Source organism: Thrips palmi, unplaced genomic scaffold (genome assembly GCF_012932325.1).
Source record: "Thrips palmi isolate BJ-2018 unplaced genomic scaffold, TpBJ-2018v1 HiC_scaffold_18, whole genome shotgun sequence".
Classification (NCBI taxonomy): Eukaryota; Metazoa; Arthropoda; class Insecta; order Thysanoptera; family Thripidae; genus Thrips; species Thrips palmi.
Window position 1 is genome coordinate 14,973,992 of NW_023144627.1, and position 15,455 is coordinate 14,989,446.

General features: G+C 62.4%; 2 protein-coding genes across 2 annotated transcripts in view; both read right to left on the bottom strand.

Moving 5' to 3' along the window:
* LOC117644437 (putative protein kinase C delta type homolog) overlaps positions 1 to 10,288 on the bottom strand; it is a 29,260-nt gene extending 18,972 nt beyond the window's left edge. Inside the window, exons 1-6 of the mRNA XM_034383927.1 lie at positions 10,019 to 10,288; positions 7,309 to 7,375; positions 3,079 to 3,223; positions 2,969 to 3,000; positions 2,155 to 2,240; positions 1,135 to 1,264 (exon numbers count right to left, since the gene is read on the bottom strand). Of these exons, the coding sequence (XP_034239818.1) occupies positions 1,135 to 1,264; positions 2,155 to 2,240; positions 2,969 to 3,000; positions 3,079 to 3,223; positions 7,309 to 7,375; positions 10,019 to 10,240 (682 nt within the window). The 5' untranslated portion in view covers positions 10,241 to 10,288. The remainder of the gene's footprint in view (positions 1 to 1,134; positions 1,265 to 2,154; positions 2,241 to 2,968; positions 3,001 to 3,078; positions 3,224 to 7,308; positions 7,376 to 10,018) is intronic.
* Positions 10,289 to 10,942: 654 nt separating this feature from the next.
* Positions 10,943 to 13,256, bottom strand: LOC117644737 (mucin-5AC-like). Its single transcript, XM_034384351.1, has 3 exons — positions 12,641 to 13,256; positions 11,338 to 12,561; positions 10,943 to 10,950 (listed from the first exon to the last, which is right to left on the bottom strand). Exons 1-3 carry the CDS (start codon positions 13,254 to 13,256, stop codon positions 10,943 to 10,945), a joined length of 1,848 nt encoding a protein of 615 aa, XP_034240242.1.
* Positions 13,257 to 15,455: the final 2,199 nt, after the last annotated feature.

The following is a 15,455-nucleotide window of genomic DNA, read 5'->3' on the forward strand; positions in this document are numbered from 1 at the left end:
GGCTCCGCGCTGCTCCCCGCTGCTGCGGTCCTTTTGACGACGGTTTTGTTTTCGTCTGCTAGAGTGTCTGTCTGGCAGGCCGATTCCTGGGCTCCGTCTCTCTCGCGCCCTTCAAGAGAGCTTCGAGAGAGCGAGAGAGACGCGGCCTGGGAGCGTTTCACTGGTTGTACGCGGTTTTACGGCGCTCGCGCACCCGTTCGAGTGCGTCGTTTCGGCGAGCAACCCGATCGGCGAATCAAAATAAACATTTAATGGGGAAGCAGTAAAAGAGGTAGATTGCATAAAGGTACACTGGTGGAATTCTCTCTGCTTAGTCATCACTAGTCGTTCGTGTTTGCCAAAACGTCACCAAGCGCCATCCCCTTTTGAGACACGCTGGACGTCAGATTTGTCATTATGGATTGAGTGATAAAATGGACCGACATGGTTAAACGGAACTCCCTGCGAGGGGAACGCCCGTAGCGGGCACCCCGCCACGGCGCGCCCCGCCCCGCCCCGCCCCGCCCGCCCGCCCCGCCCCACCAGCGCGCGCGGCTCTATTTTAACCTCGGAAACGCAAGAAAGCGGAGAGTGGTGTTCACGGGGCGCCGCGCAAAACGCGTCCTCTGGCCGGCCTGGTCCCGGCGGCACACTGCCTGACGTCCCCGACGCGTCTCCGGGCGCAGGGACGACTAGTCCCGGCGGGGGTGGGGGGCGGGGCGCTGCCGCTTGGATTGCTGGCGCTCCGATGTGGAAAGGTCGCCCCCCCCCTCCCCCTCCTACTCCCGCCCCTTGCCGCCGCCGGCGTCGTCGGCACAATGTATTTGTCGTAGACTGGGTCAGGTGTCGGGTGCGTGCTGGTAAACATGGCGTGCTTAAAGCGGGCGGGGCGCCGCGATACCCCAAGTCCATGAGGACTCTGCGCTTTGGAGTAGCGACTCCATTCACAGTGTGCGTCAAGTTGGAAAAGATGCGCACAGGTGGTGAATCGGGTTAGCGCGCTACCTTGAATCGGACACGTCGTTAAACTCGCGCCCAACAGTCCGGTGCCAATTTTCGTCCGCCGGGCACGCGTTTCAGGAAAAGAGTGACACACTTTTTCGTTCGAGTTTCCACGCTTTGCAGTAATTCAAATTGCTAGTGGATGGTTCCTACCTTCGCACTTCAGCCCTTGCCGGAATAGTCCATAGAGGAGAGATCCACAGTGATCACAGAAGGTGGGAGACATGAAGTTGTGCCCCTTGAATCGGTGGGGGACGTCTATCTTGAAACGCTCCCGTAAGTACTGGAACAGAAACAGGACGCACTCGTCAGCAGACACACCCGAAAGTGACGTCGTTTTGGCTGCCAACTCGAGAGAAAAATAAGAGAAAGGCGGAGACTTGAACGCCACTGCCAGACGGTGGCCGGTGACTTTGATAGCAGAGGGTTCAACACACTCTTAAATCCATGCACTCGAAAAAAAAATAAAGTTGAAAGTTGAAAACAACATTTGTTAGCACTTGAGGAGAGGAATACTTTGGTGAGTGTCTTTTAAAAGTGGAGACATTCCAGGCGATCGGGCAGGCGCACAGTGGGCCAGAAGATCGGTGGCGGCGGCCAAGGCAGGCCCTGGGGGCCGCGGGCAGCCGAGCCATTCGGGAGATCGGTTTTGTCGCTCTGTCTCTCTCGCACCCTTGCGGCGAGCCCCTTGAGTGCGAGAGAGACAGAGAAGGACGGCTCTTCTGCATCGCTCGGCAGGCTGTGCGCAGGCCTTCCGCCATGCCGAGGGAGCCACGCATACCGCCAGAGGGCCGCTTGGGCTGCCGCTAGGGCGGTGCTGGGCCGGCCGAAAAGGGGGGAAGGGGGGGGGGCGCCGTCATACTCCCCCTCCCCCTGTCGGAGCGAAGCGGGACAACCCAGCAGAATGCCACCGCCAGCCTCACCTCCACCCGCCGGCTCACGCGGGTTCAACCCGCGACACTTCTCAAACTCGGTCGGCGACGACCAAACGGGACAGTTTGACAAGTCAAGGTGTGCCCAGGTTGACGCCCAGGTGCCACACACACACTCTGTCTCTCTCGCACTCACGGGGCGGACTCGAGTGGGTGCGAGAGAGACAGACAGACAGGTGAGCCTGCTGCAGAGAGTGACTCCGTGCCAACGCAGCTCATAGAAGCACAACCAGGTACTCACAATGGTGCTCTCGGAGTCCCGCCCCGAACCGGGGCACTTGCCCAGGATCTTGTCGTGGCACTTCTTGTGCACGGCCGTCTGGCAGGCTGCAACACGGGGAGGGACACTGTCAGACCATCAGATAGGCGGTCAAGGGCAGCAGCAGAGTCGTCGCTCTGTCTCTCTCGCTCTCACGGGGCGTCCCGCACAGGTGCGAGAGAGACAGAGCGACGACTCTCGGAATCAGTCTACAGGCCGTCCCGTGCACGTCCACGGGGCTGGTGGTGCCCATCGGTGCCCACCGTGACACAGAAAGGGAAAGTCAGAGAGAGAGAGAGAGAGAGAGAGAGAGAGAGAGAGAGAGAGAGAGAGAGTAGGCGGATGAAGAGAAGCGTAAGGGACGGACGGCACGATAGCGGGCGTCGATCAAGGCGGTACTCGGGGGGGGGGGGGGGGGGTGTCTTTGGCTGCACCACAGCTCCGCTGGCACCGCATCCACCTGCCCCCTCCCCCTCTCGAGTACGTCCCGCTCAAGCCACCCTCTCTTGCCAAGCGTCGCAGAGCCGTGCCCAGCCGGTTCTGGCTGGGGGTGCAAATGGCCCGTGGCGAGAAAAGAAAAATTGCCCGAAGCATTTTCTGTCATCCAGAAAGGCTGGCCGGGGCCGGCAAGGGCAATGCCGTGCTGAATTTTTGACTTTTCAGTGCATGTTCGTGCGTGGTGGTTGCGCACAAATTGGTGCATTTTGAGACACGTGGGCACAGTTTCGTTCAAAGCTGATGCACAACAAACTTTTTAGGAATTCAGTGTGTCCCTCATCTCCATGATAATACTCACATTGGCACTGGTAACCTTGCTTCCCGAAGCCCCTGCGACCGTGCAAAAAAAAATCTCATTAGTTTTTTTTTTCTCTGCGGAAAAAAAATGACGTGAGTGAGTATACCCACCATAGGAATTCTTTGCAAAAGGCGCAGAATGTAGGTTGTCGGAAAAACTTGGCGACGAAGCGGTGGCCCTTGACTTCGTGGACCTTGTGGTGGCGGATGGCACCCCGGCGGCCCCGGATGGCTCGGCCGCGCACGTCGTCCACCCCTGCAACAAGGCCAGCCAGGCCAGCGAGGCCACCAAGGTCATCGAGATCTCGATCGAGATGGAGGAGCGAGCACGCCGAGGCGGACTTGGCCCCAGGAGGCCCAGGACGCCGTCGACCGATGAGTTAGTGCGATCCACCTGCTGCTGCTGCCCGACAGTGGAGTCTCTCTCGTACGCTCCTGGCGTCCCGTGTGGGTGCGAGAGAGACAGAGCGACGACTCTCGGAACCAGTGTGCTGCCCGAGTGTTGACCTGGCCGGCCGGACGTGGAGCAAGGACAAGAAGGCGGTCGCCGTGAGCGCCATGCTCCGTGCTCGCCAGTTTCAAAGTCGAACCGGTGCACAGTGGGCCAGAAGACCAGTGGAGGCGGTCAAAATCCCGGATGCGTTTTGAGCTCCAGAGTCGCTGTACGGGACTCGAACCGAACGTGTGACCTCACCAATGCATTGCTCTCCGAACGAGCGCCGGTCTTCTGGCCCACGTGCGGCGTGCCATTCATTGCAAGCTCATTCCCCACAGATTTTCGCTCGATTTTCAACTCCCTCCCCTTCCCACGCACGTGCCAGAGGCACCAACGTCAGCGCGCTGCGAGAGTTGCGACTTGTCCGCAAGACCGCGGAACATCGCCGAACCGCGCGACGTTTTTCGCCGCGCAGAGTCGCAAGCATGGATGGCTTCCGTCAAGATTTACGATTACAAATTATCCCAGATGGTAAGCGCGGGTGAGCTGCGCTTAATCTTCCACCGGGCCTCGCGAGCTGCAGGCTGAGAGTCGTTTTCGTCGCGCTGTCTCTCTCGCACTGACGGGGCGTCCCGTATGGGTGCGAGAGAGACAGCGCGAGGGGGACGACTCTCGGAATCAGTCGGCGGTGCGGAGCACCGAGCGACGCGGACCAGAGCCAAGATTCTTTGCTCTCTTCTCTTCGTTTCGGCGCGCCCTCTGTCGGCGGTCGGCTGCAGCTCGGCGGCGATACCCCCTGCTTCAGGCCCCCGGAGACGCACCGACGGACATACCCCGCGCCGCGAGGGACTGGCGGCGCTACCCCTCGTTCTTGGCTGGCCGCCAACCCCGCGCGTGCAGCGCGCCCTGGCGGCACGGCGGCGAAGCGCAGCGATAAACAACGCGCGCCGCTGTGCTTGGCCGGCCGAGAGAATGCCAGCCGAAGGCCGAAAGCGTGGCTTCAAATTGTCCAGCACACTGATTCCGAGAGTCGCTTTCGTCGCTCTGTCTCTCTTGCACTCATGAAGCACTAAAAGAAGCATAGAAACTACGCCCTTAAGGATATAAACCAGTGGTTCTCAACCATGAGAAAAAAAATTTAAAGGGGTCGCGGCGAGGTGGCTTGGGTTGCCTGGGGTCGTGGTGGTTTCGCGGCTGGCCTACAGGCTGAGCACTGCCGGGAACATAAATTCGTGGAAACTGTTATAAAGTCGTGTTTTGGGCCGACTTTAAGCAGCCACTGCGTCCGATCCGAGGCGGGCCTTCGTACGTTCTCAACGGGCATTTTGTCTTTGGACCCTCCTTTAGCATGCCTTTGTTACGGAGTGCGATTATCCGCCTTAGTTTAGGAGCAGGATTGGCTCAAAGTTGATGAAAACGGTCAAAAATGCCTTTACAGTCGGTTTTGATCAACTTTGAGCCAATCCTGCTCCCAAACTAAGGCGCATAATCGCACTCCGTAACAAAGGCATGCTAAAGGAAGGTCCAAAGACCAAATGCCCGTTGAGGGAGTACGAAATACCGCCTCGGATGAGACACAGTGTCTGCTTAAAGTCGGCCCAAAACACGATTTTTCTCAGCCATTTTTGACCGTTTTGATCAACTTTGAGCCAATACTGCTCCCAAACTAAGGCGGATAATCGCACTCCGTAACAAAGGCATGCTAAAGGAGGGTCCAAAGACCAATTGCCCGTTGAGAAAGGACGAAGGCCCGCCTCGGATCAGACGCAGTGGCTGCTTAAAGTCGGCCCAAAACACGATTTTTCAAGGGCATTTTTGACTGTTTTGATCAACTTTGAGCCAGTACTTGTCCCTTGTCTCGCGCGGCGATGGCGCAGCGCGGCGGGCAGAAATGATCGGCCCGAGGTGTGACGCGCGAAGGTCGGAATGTTGAGGCAGCGAGTTTGAAAGCCTCGAGGGATAAATGTTAGTAAACAGCAGCCGGCCCAACGGGCCCAACGGATACTGCACTTGGCGGCAAATTCAAACAGCGGCTCAAAGACTGGCCGGACGAGCCGCACTGACGCAGGCGCTACAGTGGAGTGGCACGTGAGCGCGCCATTGTGTTGTTCCGAAACGATTGATCGACTGATCGACTAGCCAGAGAGGCGCCCCGGGCTAAGCTACATTCCGAGCATTCCTTCGTCGCTCTGTCTCTCTCGCACCGCTGTAGGCACGCTCCAGGAGTGCGAGAGAGACAGAGCGAGGTAGTCGCACGGTGGGCCAGAAGGCCGGTGGAGGCGGACAAAATTCTAGACGCGTTTTGGAGCTCCAGAGTCGCTAAATGGAACTCGAACCAAACGTGACCCCACCAATGGAATGCTCTCCGAACGAGGAATCCATTGGTGGGGTCACACGTTGAGTTCGAGTCCTGTTTATCGACTCTGGAGCTCAAAACGCGTCTAGAGTTTTGACCACCGGTGCCGGTCTTCGGACCCGCTGTGAGTCGGTTGGTCATTTTGGGCCTCAAGCCCAGTGCTCGACTTCGGCATTCGCTGAGCTTCGCAGCGGGACACTATTTCACCCCTTTTGTCACGTTTGTTCATACGCGTCGCGCTTTTCGGACATTATTCAGAGTGGAGGGATGTTTACGCCGCGGCTCGTCAAGCCCGACCTCACTCGTAAAAGCGCTTTACAGCCACTTCATGCCGCGTGATTGCCCCCAAAAGAATTTACAGCGTTTTTTAGCAGGGCAAGCAGCCCGCATCGCCCCGACCCTACACAACAGCCGCCTCTCTGTCGCACTCGCGGGGCGCGCCGCTGCGGTGCGAGAGAGACAGAGCGACGGAATCGCTCACCAGATTGACGCGAGCGTTTGACTATTTCGAGACCTCAAGTGGCTGCACTGCAAGGAGGCGCACGTTGGCGCGTGGTGCGCGAAGTCGGGGCGGGGAGCGCCTGGACGGCAGGCAGACCGCGCGCTCCCGTGTCCTCGCGTTGCCTACCGCCCGGGCGCTAGTGGGCCAGAAGACCGGAGGAGGCGGCAAAAATTCAAGACGCATTTTGAGCTCCAGAGTCGCTAAATGGGACTCGAACCGAACGTGTGACCCCACCAATGGATTGCTCTCCGAACGAGGAATCCATTGGTGGGGTCACACGTTCGATTCGAGTCCTGTTTAGCGACTCTGGAGCTCAACGCGTCTTGAGTTCTGGCCGCCTCCACCGGTCTTCTGGCCCACTGTGCGATACACCCCCACCCCATGCAGCTACACGCCGCGATACCCCGCGCGCTTAGCGCGTTCACAGTGTCCACGTGGAGAGTCCCTCGCGCACGGGGTAGCGACATATTGCAGTGCAACAGAGATCGACGCCTTCTGGAAGGCGTTTGTGATGTCCCGTACAAAATTGTCCATAAGACTTCGCGTGTTGACATTGGCAGTGACTCAGCGACGCGTCACGCCGAGCTGCGTGTCGAACGCGTGGGTGGAACCGCACGGCTTTCCGCGAACCGGCCGCCGTCACGTCCGCGACACTGGCGGGACGTTGTGACGTCACCGGCCAGATTAGCGTCGCGTCCGATTGGCCGCCGCGGCGCGGCGGTGGAAGTGTTTGTTATTTTTGTTGAGTTATCCACAGTTAATTCAACGAATGTGTCGCCACAAACATGTGAATTTTGAACACGTTCGCTTGAACACATTCGTAACAACGTGACACGTCCGTTTAATGACTAGGATGAACGTGGATCAACATTCAAAGCTAATGTGACATCATATTCAAACGAACGTGACAAAATTCACATTGTGACGAATGTGACATTAAATTCGCTGAATCACAGTGTATGCGTTCGATGTGTTTGTCCAGTTAGTTGTGTTTGTTGTGTTACATGGGCATGGTGCTTTCGCGGCTTTTGCTCGCGGTGTACTCACCATCCTCCTCGGGCGCGGCCAAAGGCTTGTGCACCACCACTGGCCGTGGCAACGGTCGCGGTTTGACCTGCGAAATAAAAAAACAACAACAACATCTCAGATGCGACGGTTTGGAAGAACGAATCCAGCTTCCTAACGTAGAACTCGTATATCATGGTGACGCATCTTTCGCACCGGACGAAACGCAGCCCGTTTCACGCTCACGCCTTTGTCCCGTTCGTGCTTTGATTTTCAGAACTCGAATCGACGGCTGGGGGAAGGGTGGCGGGGGGACTCTGTGGCCCTGCCTGGCCTTGGCTTACTGCTGCAGGGGCACTCGAGCGGGCGGGGCGGGGCGGCGGGGCGGGGTTATCCCAGAGGAATGCGGGAACGTGTTTACCCTCGGCAAGCCACCGGCCGCCACGCGCTCGGGCAAACGTGCCGAAGTTGGTCCAGCAAAGTGAGTGCGGTCATCAGAGGGAAAATGGCTGACAAATTGGCCCCGCCACGTTCAGCCGCCAAGCTCGTCGCTGTGACAGTGGAGGCGACGCACAGTGGGCCAGAAGACCGGTGGAGGCGGCCAAAATTCTACACGCGTTTTGAGCTCCAGAATCGCTAAATGAGACTCGAATCGAACGTGTGACCCCATCAATGGATTGCTCTCCGAACGAGGAATCCATTGGTGGGGTCACACGTTCGGTTCGAGTCCTGGTTGGCGACTCTGGAGCTCAAAACGCGTGTAGAGTTTTGGCCGCCGGTGCCGGTCTTCTGGCCCACTGTGCGTCGCCGCGTCCACGGCGGCCGCCATCTTACGGGGCGACAGGGGCGACAGCCGCGGGGCGACGGTGGCGCCCCTCGCGGCCGTGGACACAAGCAGCAAGAATCACAGCGCTGCCTGCCGGCCTGCCCTACTCCCTCCCCAGCAGAGCAGAGCAAAGCTTACAAAGCACAGTCCTTTATTTTTAGCCGGACTGACACACCGAGGGGGAGGGGGAGGGGGTGTCTGGTGGATCTAACAGGGAGGAGAGAGAGGGGAGGCGCTGGCCGGTCGGCTGGCCGGTCGGCTGGCCTGCAGGGTACTAAAGGGTGGCCGACGAACGGCCGGCTGGCCTAAGTTTTTCTACGGGGTCCACGGCCCCCAGGGCAGGCGGATCGCACCAACACATACGCAGCATGCGCACACCACAACAAACCAACTCTCAAGCCCCAGGGACTGCCTCACGGCATGGACTTCTCAAAATGGAGGTCCCGCTCCCCAGTGTCCCCCCTGCACCACACTGATGAATGGGAGGAACAAGGCCTTTGCCTGCTGGCCTCCCAGTCCGCCAGCCGCCCTCGCCTCGCCCACATCGCCATCATCGTAATCACCTGACTTGTCGAAATGCAACCGGTTGCAACAAGTTTACTTTGGCCTGTTCGCCTGGCCTGAGCCCACTCTACTATGACTGCATCCCCCCCTGCCCCCCACGTGGGTAGGCCTCCCTGTACAGTACGCCAAACAGGCTATGCATTTGTGCCTTTACGCCGTTACGCGCGCGAAGCCGCGAAGCGCCTCCCAAACCTTACGTCCCCAACTTGACAGCGCGCGAAGGCTCGAAGTAGGACGTCCCACTGCACGCCTCACCGCCCGCAACACCTCACCCCCTCCCCTCGCCATTTCACACTCACACACACATTCACACACACATAGAGCTTTTCTTTCACAGACGTCATTGGTTGCTGAGGTCTCGCAACTGTCGCCGCGGTTCTAACAACAAAACAAGCGCCATCGGCACGCTCGTCTGCATAAAAGTCGTTTGTGGAAGTTCGCTTTGACAGTGTGCCCTGCTCGGCCCTGCTTCATCCGAATGTGTCACTCCTGCTCTCGGAGTTGTTCCTGGCGCTGCAGCACGCTGGTCGGGGTTGCCGGGCAAGCGGGCAACAAGCCGTTGCCCCGCGGTGCACCAGGCGGCACCGCACAGTGTGCCAGAAGACCGGTGGAGGCGGACAACATTCTAGTCGCGTTTTGTGCTCCAGAGTCGCTGACCAGGACTCGAACCGAGCGTGTGACCCCACCAATGGATTCCTCGTTCGGGGAGCAATCCATTGGTGGGGTCACACGCTCGGTTCGAGTTCTGTTTAGCGACTCTGGAGCTCAAAACGCGTCTAGAATTTTGTCCGCCTCCACCGATTTCCTGGCACACTGTGCACCGCGGGGACGGCCCGGAACGGGTCACCCACTTACCTGGCTACGCCACGGCAACGCCACGGCAGCGCCGCGCTACTTGTTGCTGTTTGGCACCTTTGGCACGGCCGGCCTGCGCAGGCAGCCCTGCGGCTCATTCATGATAGAGACGGTCCCCACCTTATTCCCACTACAGCACTCCTCCGGGCCCGAAAGGGCGGCGGGCAGGCCGGCGGGCAGGCCGCCCGGCCCCCAGCTCGGCCACCACTCCCCGTCGTCCGCGAAGTCCCCGCGCGGCGTCCACAGCCCCAGCCAGTCGCCGCACTCCCCGGCGCAGGCCGCGGCGCAGGCTACTCCGCAGGGCCTATAGCCAGGGAGCGCGCCGTTGGGGCCTGCGGTGGGCTGAGAGTGCTGTCGCCGGTAGCGTCGCCGGCCGGTGGCGGCGCCGTGGCCGTGTGGGCCGTGAGGGCCAGCGCGGGGGCCGGGCCCGCCGGGCCGCCCGGGCGTGGCGCTCGCCGTCGTCGTGGTCGCGGCGTCGAGGGCGGCGACGGCGGCGGCGTCACCCACCTCCTGGTAGACGGCGTGGCGGTAGCTGTGGTTGCCGCGGTACTCGGTGGTCCGATGCAGCCCGGAGCCGTAGGCGGACCCGTAGGCGGACCCGTACCCGGAACTGCTGTACCCGGACCCGCCTCCGCCGCCCCCGCTGTGGCCCGACGTGCTGCTGCTCCGCTTCTTGGCGTGCGCGCCGTGGGCTCCGGTGAACATCATGGTGCCCGCCAGAATTTTCATGGCTGGCCGGTGGACACGAACGGACACCCTACTTCGGCACTAAGGCGCTCCGCGGCGTCCACGCCATGTCCGCCCCGCCCCACGCGCGCGCGCTCGACGCACGCCCGACGCACGCTCGACGCAGGCACGCACGCGTGCCGCACGCTCTGGCACGTTGCCGCGGACGCGCTGACGCGCTGACGCTCGCGTCGCCGGCAGACTGCCGCCCCGCCGCCCTGCCGCTTGGGGCGCCGTGCCGCCCGCGCCGTGCCTTCGTGTTCGTGCCGCGGCGGCGCTGTGGCTGCGCGCCGCGCTCGCCTTCTCTCGAGGCCGCGATGGGCCGCGAGGCGTTGCACGCCTCCGCCGCGGCCCTCTCCGCGTTCGGCGTTCGGTGGTTGGGAAGGCAACCTCAGGGTGGTCGTGGAGCGCGGAGCGCAGCAGCGTCGTCCCCCTCCCCCTCTCGGCCACTCGGGTGGGAAGGGTAGGGCCGACGCCCAGACGCGCCGGCCGAGCGTCCACGGGGCCGAGCGGCCATCCCATTCAGTGCCGTGGCGCGCTCTGGCGACGCCGACGCCAACCAGCTGCGGCTACAGCCCCGGCTGCCGCAGTCACCGTGGTCCTGCAGACTGATCCGAGAGTCGTTTTCGTCGCTCCGCCTCTCTCACTCTTACGGGACGCCCCGTGAGTGCGAGAGAAACAGAGCGACGAAAACGACTCTCGAAATCAGTCCGCTAGCGGTGCCGTAAACCTCGAATCAGGGCAGAAAATTGCGCAAAAAATGCCCTAGCGTTGGAAGGGCAGCCAATCTCAGACTTCCCTTTGGACACTGGTGCATTGAGGGACTTTTCGTACCTGTGGCGGCAACACGGACTCCACCTGCTCAGCTTTACTGCTCTCCCGAGCCGTCCCTCACACACACACACGCACACGCACGCACAACTATCTCTGTGTAAGTGACCGGGACACTGCTGCATTCTGCAGTGCACTTACCGAGGCGGCTGCTTTGGACACGGGGCTGCCGCTGTCCGTGGCGCTGCTCGCGTCGGGGCCGTCGCCGTCGGCGCCTCGGTCGGGGCTGGGGCTGCGGTGCGGGCTGAGGGGGCGCTTGGCCGCCAGACGGCTGGAGAGGATGGGCCCGGGCTTGGCGAAGGGCATGCTGGACGCGCTGGTGGTGGTGGTCGTCGTGGCCGTTGTCGTCGTCACGGTGGTGGTTGTAGTCACGCTGCTCGCCGTGCTGGTGGCCTTGTTCGTGGTGACGGAGGGGTCCTTGTCCTTGACCGGGAGGCTGGCCCCAGACGACTTGGCGGTCTTCGCCATTTTGAGCGTCGCGAAGCGCTTCGCGATGGACGTGGTTTTGGGGGTGGCTTTCGGCGCGGTCACGGTGGGGGTGGTGCTGGTACCGGGGGTAGCCGTTGATGTGCTCACGGCGGGTGGCGCGGCGGCGGCGGTAGCGGGCGGCACGGTGGAGGGCGGCTTCATGGTCGCGCTCGTGGCCTTCATGGCCTCCTTGTGGGTCAGTCTGAGCGTGAAGCGCCTGGACACCGTGAGGGGCTTGGCGACGGCAGTGTGGGCGGCAGTGGTGACGACAGCAGGGGTTGTTGAGACGGCAGTTGAAGTTGTGGCGGGCGTCGGCGCCGGAGTCACTGGGGTGTTTGCAGGCGCTGTGGGGGCCGTCGCGGCCAGGACGCTGGCGGTAGACTCCACGGCCTCGATGGCGGTCGCCAAGTCCTTGGAGCGCGTCCGCATGGCGTTCTTCCTCTCGAGCACGCTGCTGGCCACCGTTCTCGTCAGGGCCTTGAGGTCGCTCCACGTGTTGTCCCTGGACAGGGACTTGGAGAGCCTCCTCGCGAGGGAGGCCGCGGGGACGGCGTTCGGGGGCGTCTGGGGACCCGAGCTCGGCGGCGTGCTGCCCGGGGAGGTTGCCGACGGCGGCTGTGGCTTAGAGGGGGATCCAGTTGAAGGCACCTGCTGCGTGGCAGAAACCTGGGGGCGTGGTGCAGCGCTGCTGGGGGTGGTCACCATCTGGGGGGTGGTCACCATCTGGGGGCGTGGTTCTGTACTAGATGGGGCTGCGATGTTCAGCACCTGAGGGCGAGGCGCTGGGCCGCTGGTGCTGGCCATTGCCGCCATCGGGGGATGCGGGGGTGTCCCATTGGGCGGAGGTGCCCCACTGGGGGTTGTGTCCGCGCGGCGCGCGCGAGGACGGTGCGGGGCCCTGCTGGTGGCACCAGCAGTCGTCGGTTGGTCCGACTGCTCTGACTTCTGGGCCGCCCTGTTCCTGTCAACCCTGCTTCCGATTCGCACGATTTCCGCCATGCTTGGGTCGAAGTCCAGCGCTGAAACTGCAGGGGAAAAAATTATTGCTTCCTGGTTTAAATGCTCAACAACACCAACCTCATCTTTGCAGCATTGTCCGCTAACCTGGCACGTGTTCTTTGGAGTGGGATCTTCCGCGCAGCGAAGCGGTCCTGGCCACGGCAGGAGGCTCGTCGCCGACGGCCGAGGCCACTCTCCTCAGCGTGGTCCTGAACGCCGACGCCATGGCCTTGCCGATGTCGGGTGTGGCGGCCTTCGGGGACCTGGCCGCCTCGGCGTCGCTGGGCTCGGTGGCGTTGCCGTTGGCGGCGCGGGGCTTGGTGGCCTTTGCCGGCGTCCTCGGCGGCGGCGACGTCGGCCTGCTCAGGGCGTCCCTGCCAGGCATGCCGGGTGGCGGCGAGGCCATCCTCGCATCAGTCTTGTCTGACAGCGCCTTGGAGACGGCGGCGGCCGGAGGTGACGTCACTGCCCTGTCGTCTGCCAAGACCTTGGGCCTCTTGGCCTTGGCCGCGGGGGGCTCGTCCTTGGCTTTGCTCGTCTTGACGGCCTTGGCCTCGGCCTTGGCCGCCTTGTCGTTCTGCTGCGCTTCCTTGGGCTTGCCGGCCTTGGCCACGGCCTTCATGAAGTCCACGACCGGCGACGTGGGCCTGGCCGCGGCCCTGCTGCTCCTGGGCTCGTCCTGGACGGGCGACGTGGGCCTCGACGCGGAGGCCGAGGCCATCCTGGAGGCGGACTTGCTCCTGGCCCTGGCCCTGTCCGGCTCGGGGGCGGCGCGCTTCTGCGGCGGCGCCCTGCTGGCGGCGTCCTCCGGCGGCGAGCTCTTCTTCCGGGCGAGTCTCCGGTTGTGCACCACACTGTCGTCGACCTGGGCGCGCGCGGCCTGCCTCTGCGCGGTGGAGGTCACACCCGTCGCGACGGCCGAGCTGCTGGCTGCGTCCGGCCCCGGCGCGGCTCTCCGGTCGGCCCTCCGGTGGGCTGGGTCCGCGGCCCCCGCGGCCCCCGCGGCCCGCAGCGGGGAGCGCTCCCTGCTCTTGCCGGGCATGGCGGCGGTTCGCGCCGATCTCGGCCCACTAGCCCGGCATGGCACCGCCACAAGCAAGTCACTCGAAAATGTTTTGGCCGGCCGGACGCGTTACGTCACAGGTTCATTCATAGTGCTGCCGCTGCCAGGACGGCGCAAGGGACGGCGGCCTGGTCGCGGCGCTGTCTCCAAGGGGCGGCTGCCTGCACAGAGCACCGCGACGACGAGACGGCGACGAGCTGGCTGCGGCGCGCGCGCGGCGCGGCGGGGTTCTCGCTCTGCGGCCACAAATTTCCAAAAGCCAATCAGACCTTCCTCCTCAACGGCAATCGCTGCGGACGAAGATAGGCCGCTGCACTGGGAAACTCAGACATTCCTATCAAAATTTTGCGGATTTCGTCTCAGATTGACGAGTTTGCTGGTGGCTAGACAGTCTCAACCCTTCCGGACCGATGGATGAATGGGCTACGGTGGTCTAGGGGCGGGGCGGGGTGCGGTAGCGCGGGGTGGGGTGGGGCAGGCCGACGGGGTGGATGGGGCGAGCCACATTGCATACCTCGTTTATAGCCTCGACCTTGGCAACCAGCCATTCACTTTTATTTGCACGAAAAGGTGGACTGTTCGCACGATGAAAACAGATCGGCACACTCAGGACTCGGGCTGCCCTGCATTGGACTTGTCCTCGTCGGAATCCCCTTAATAAGCAGGGGCCACGTTGGTTTTAGTCCCCGGTGCTTCTGGTGCACACGGCGCGGTCGCCAGCCTTCGTGCCGAGGAGACTGTTTCCCACACTGTTTGGAAAGGGGCTGAAAGACGGACCCGGCTCCAGGCTGCCACTTCACCCGACACGCATAAGCAAATTTGCCGGATTTTATTCACAATCACACCATGCCATCTCTAACAAACTCCACACAATTACGAATCGCGGGGGTTCAGAAGTCCGTCTCGCATCCCAGCGGGAGGCCACACGCGCTCAGCTCGCGCAGTAAACGCGGTTTGAGAATTTAATTTCTGATTTACGTTTCTCGCGGCACTAACTCTCACCGCTCACGAGGCGTGTGGGGCCCTAAAATCGGGGATATCGTTAAGTTGGCGCCCCTGCGCGCCCCTGGCGCCGGCACGGAGTTGGCAGGCCGTCTTCCCAGTGTCCGCGTCCTCGCCGCGGCTCTCCCGGCCCCGGGGGGTCATTCGGTGTTGAACTGCGGCACCAGGGCGTCGCGGTGTGCCTGATTTACGCACTCGCTTCGGACGGCCGCTAGGAATCTATACGCCGGCGACGACGGGGGCCGCGCGCACAGCGTCGACGGCGCGCCCAGCACACGGCAGGGCTGACAACCCACCTCGGCGGCACCAGGCGGGACTCGAACCCCGGACGACCGGGAGCGCGGCGTTGGGCAGGCCGTGCGGCTGACTTTACATTAGACCATGTCGGCCTGTCTCAGAGTCGGACCGAGGGGGACTAGGGCCAAGCCCGGCCAAGCCCGGCCAAGCCCGGCCAAGCCCGGGCACTGCTAGAGAGACTGCGGCCTCCCCGACTCCCCGACGGCGCACAGCGCGCCCAGGACCGAGAGAATTGTGTTGTGTCCAAATGGCGAGCCAGAGAGACCGGCGAGACCAGCGAGCCGCCACCGCGGTCCGATGTGACGAGTACACTACATGCTGCGGCTCTTGCCGCTGGGCCCCTACACTGGCCTGCCTGGCCTGCCTGGTCTGCCCGGTCCTCGGCCTGGCCACCGCGCCCCTTGTCGCGGAGTAGGTGTACAATGCGCTGTCAGGATGGCAGGCGAGCCCCGGGAAAGAGGGGGGGGGGTCCTTTTATTGGGTGGCCAGCCCCCGTCTCCTTAAATAATTTCTTGGAGTAACCAGGACCGGGCGAGAACCATTTGAATTTTAGCGGCA

What these genes read in the sequence shown, in the direction of transcription:
- LOC117644737 (XM_034384351.1), bottom strand. Translation starts at nt 13,256, where the DNA reads ATGGCCTCGGCCTCCGCGTCGAGGCCCACGTCGCCCGTCCAGGACGAG. An exon ending in CTCCAAAGAACACGTGCCAG is followed by an intron (nt 12,562 to 12,640) that starts GTTAGCGGACAA and finishes TTTCCCCTGCAG; the next exon opens with TTTCAGCGCTGGACTTCGAC.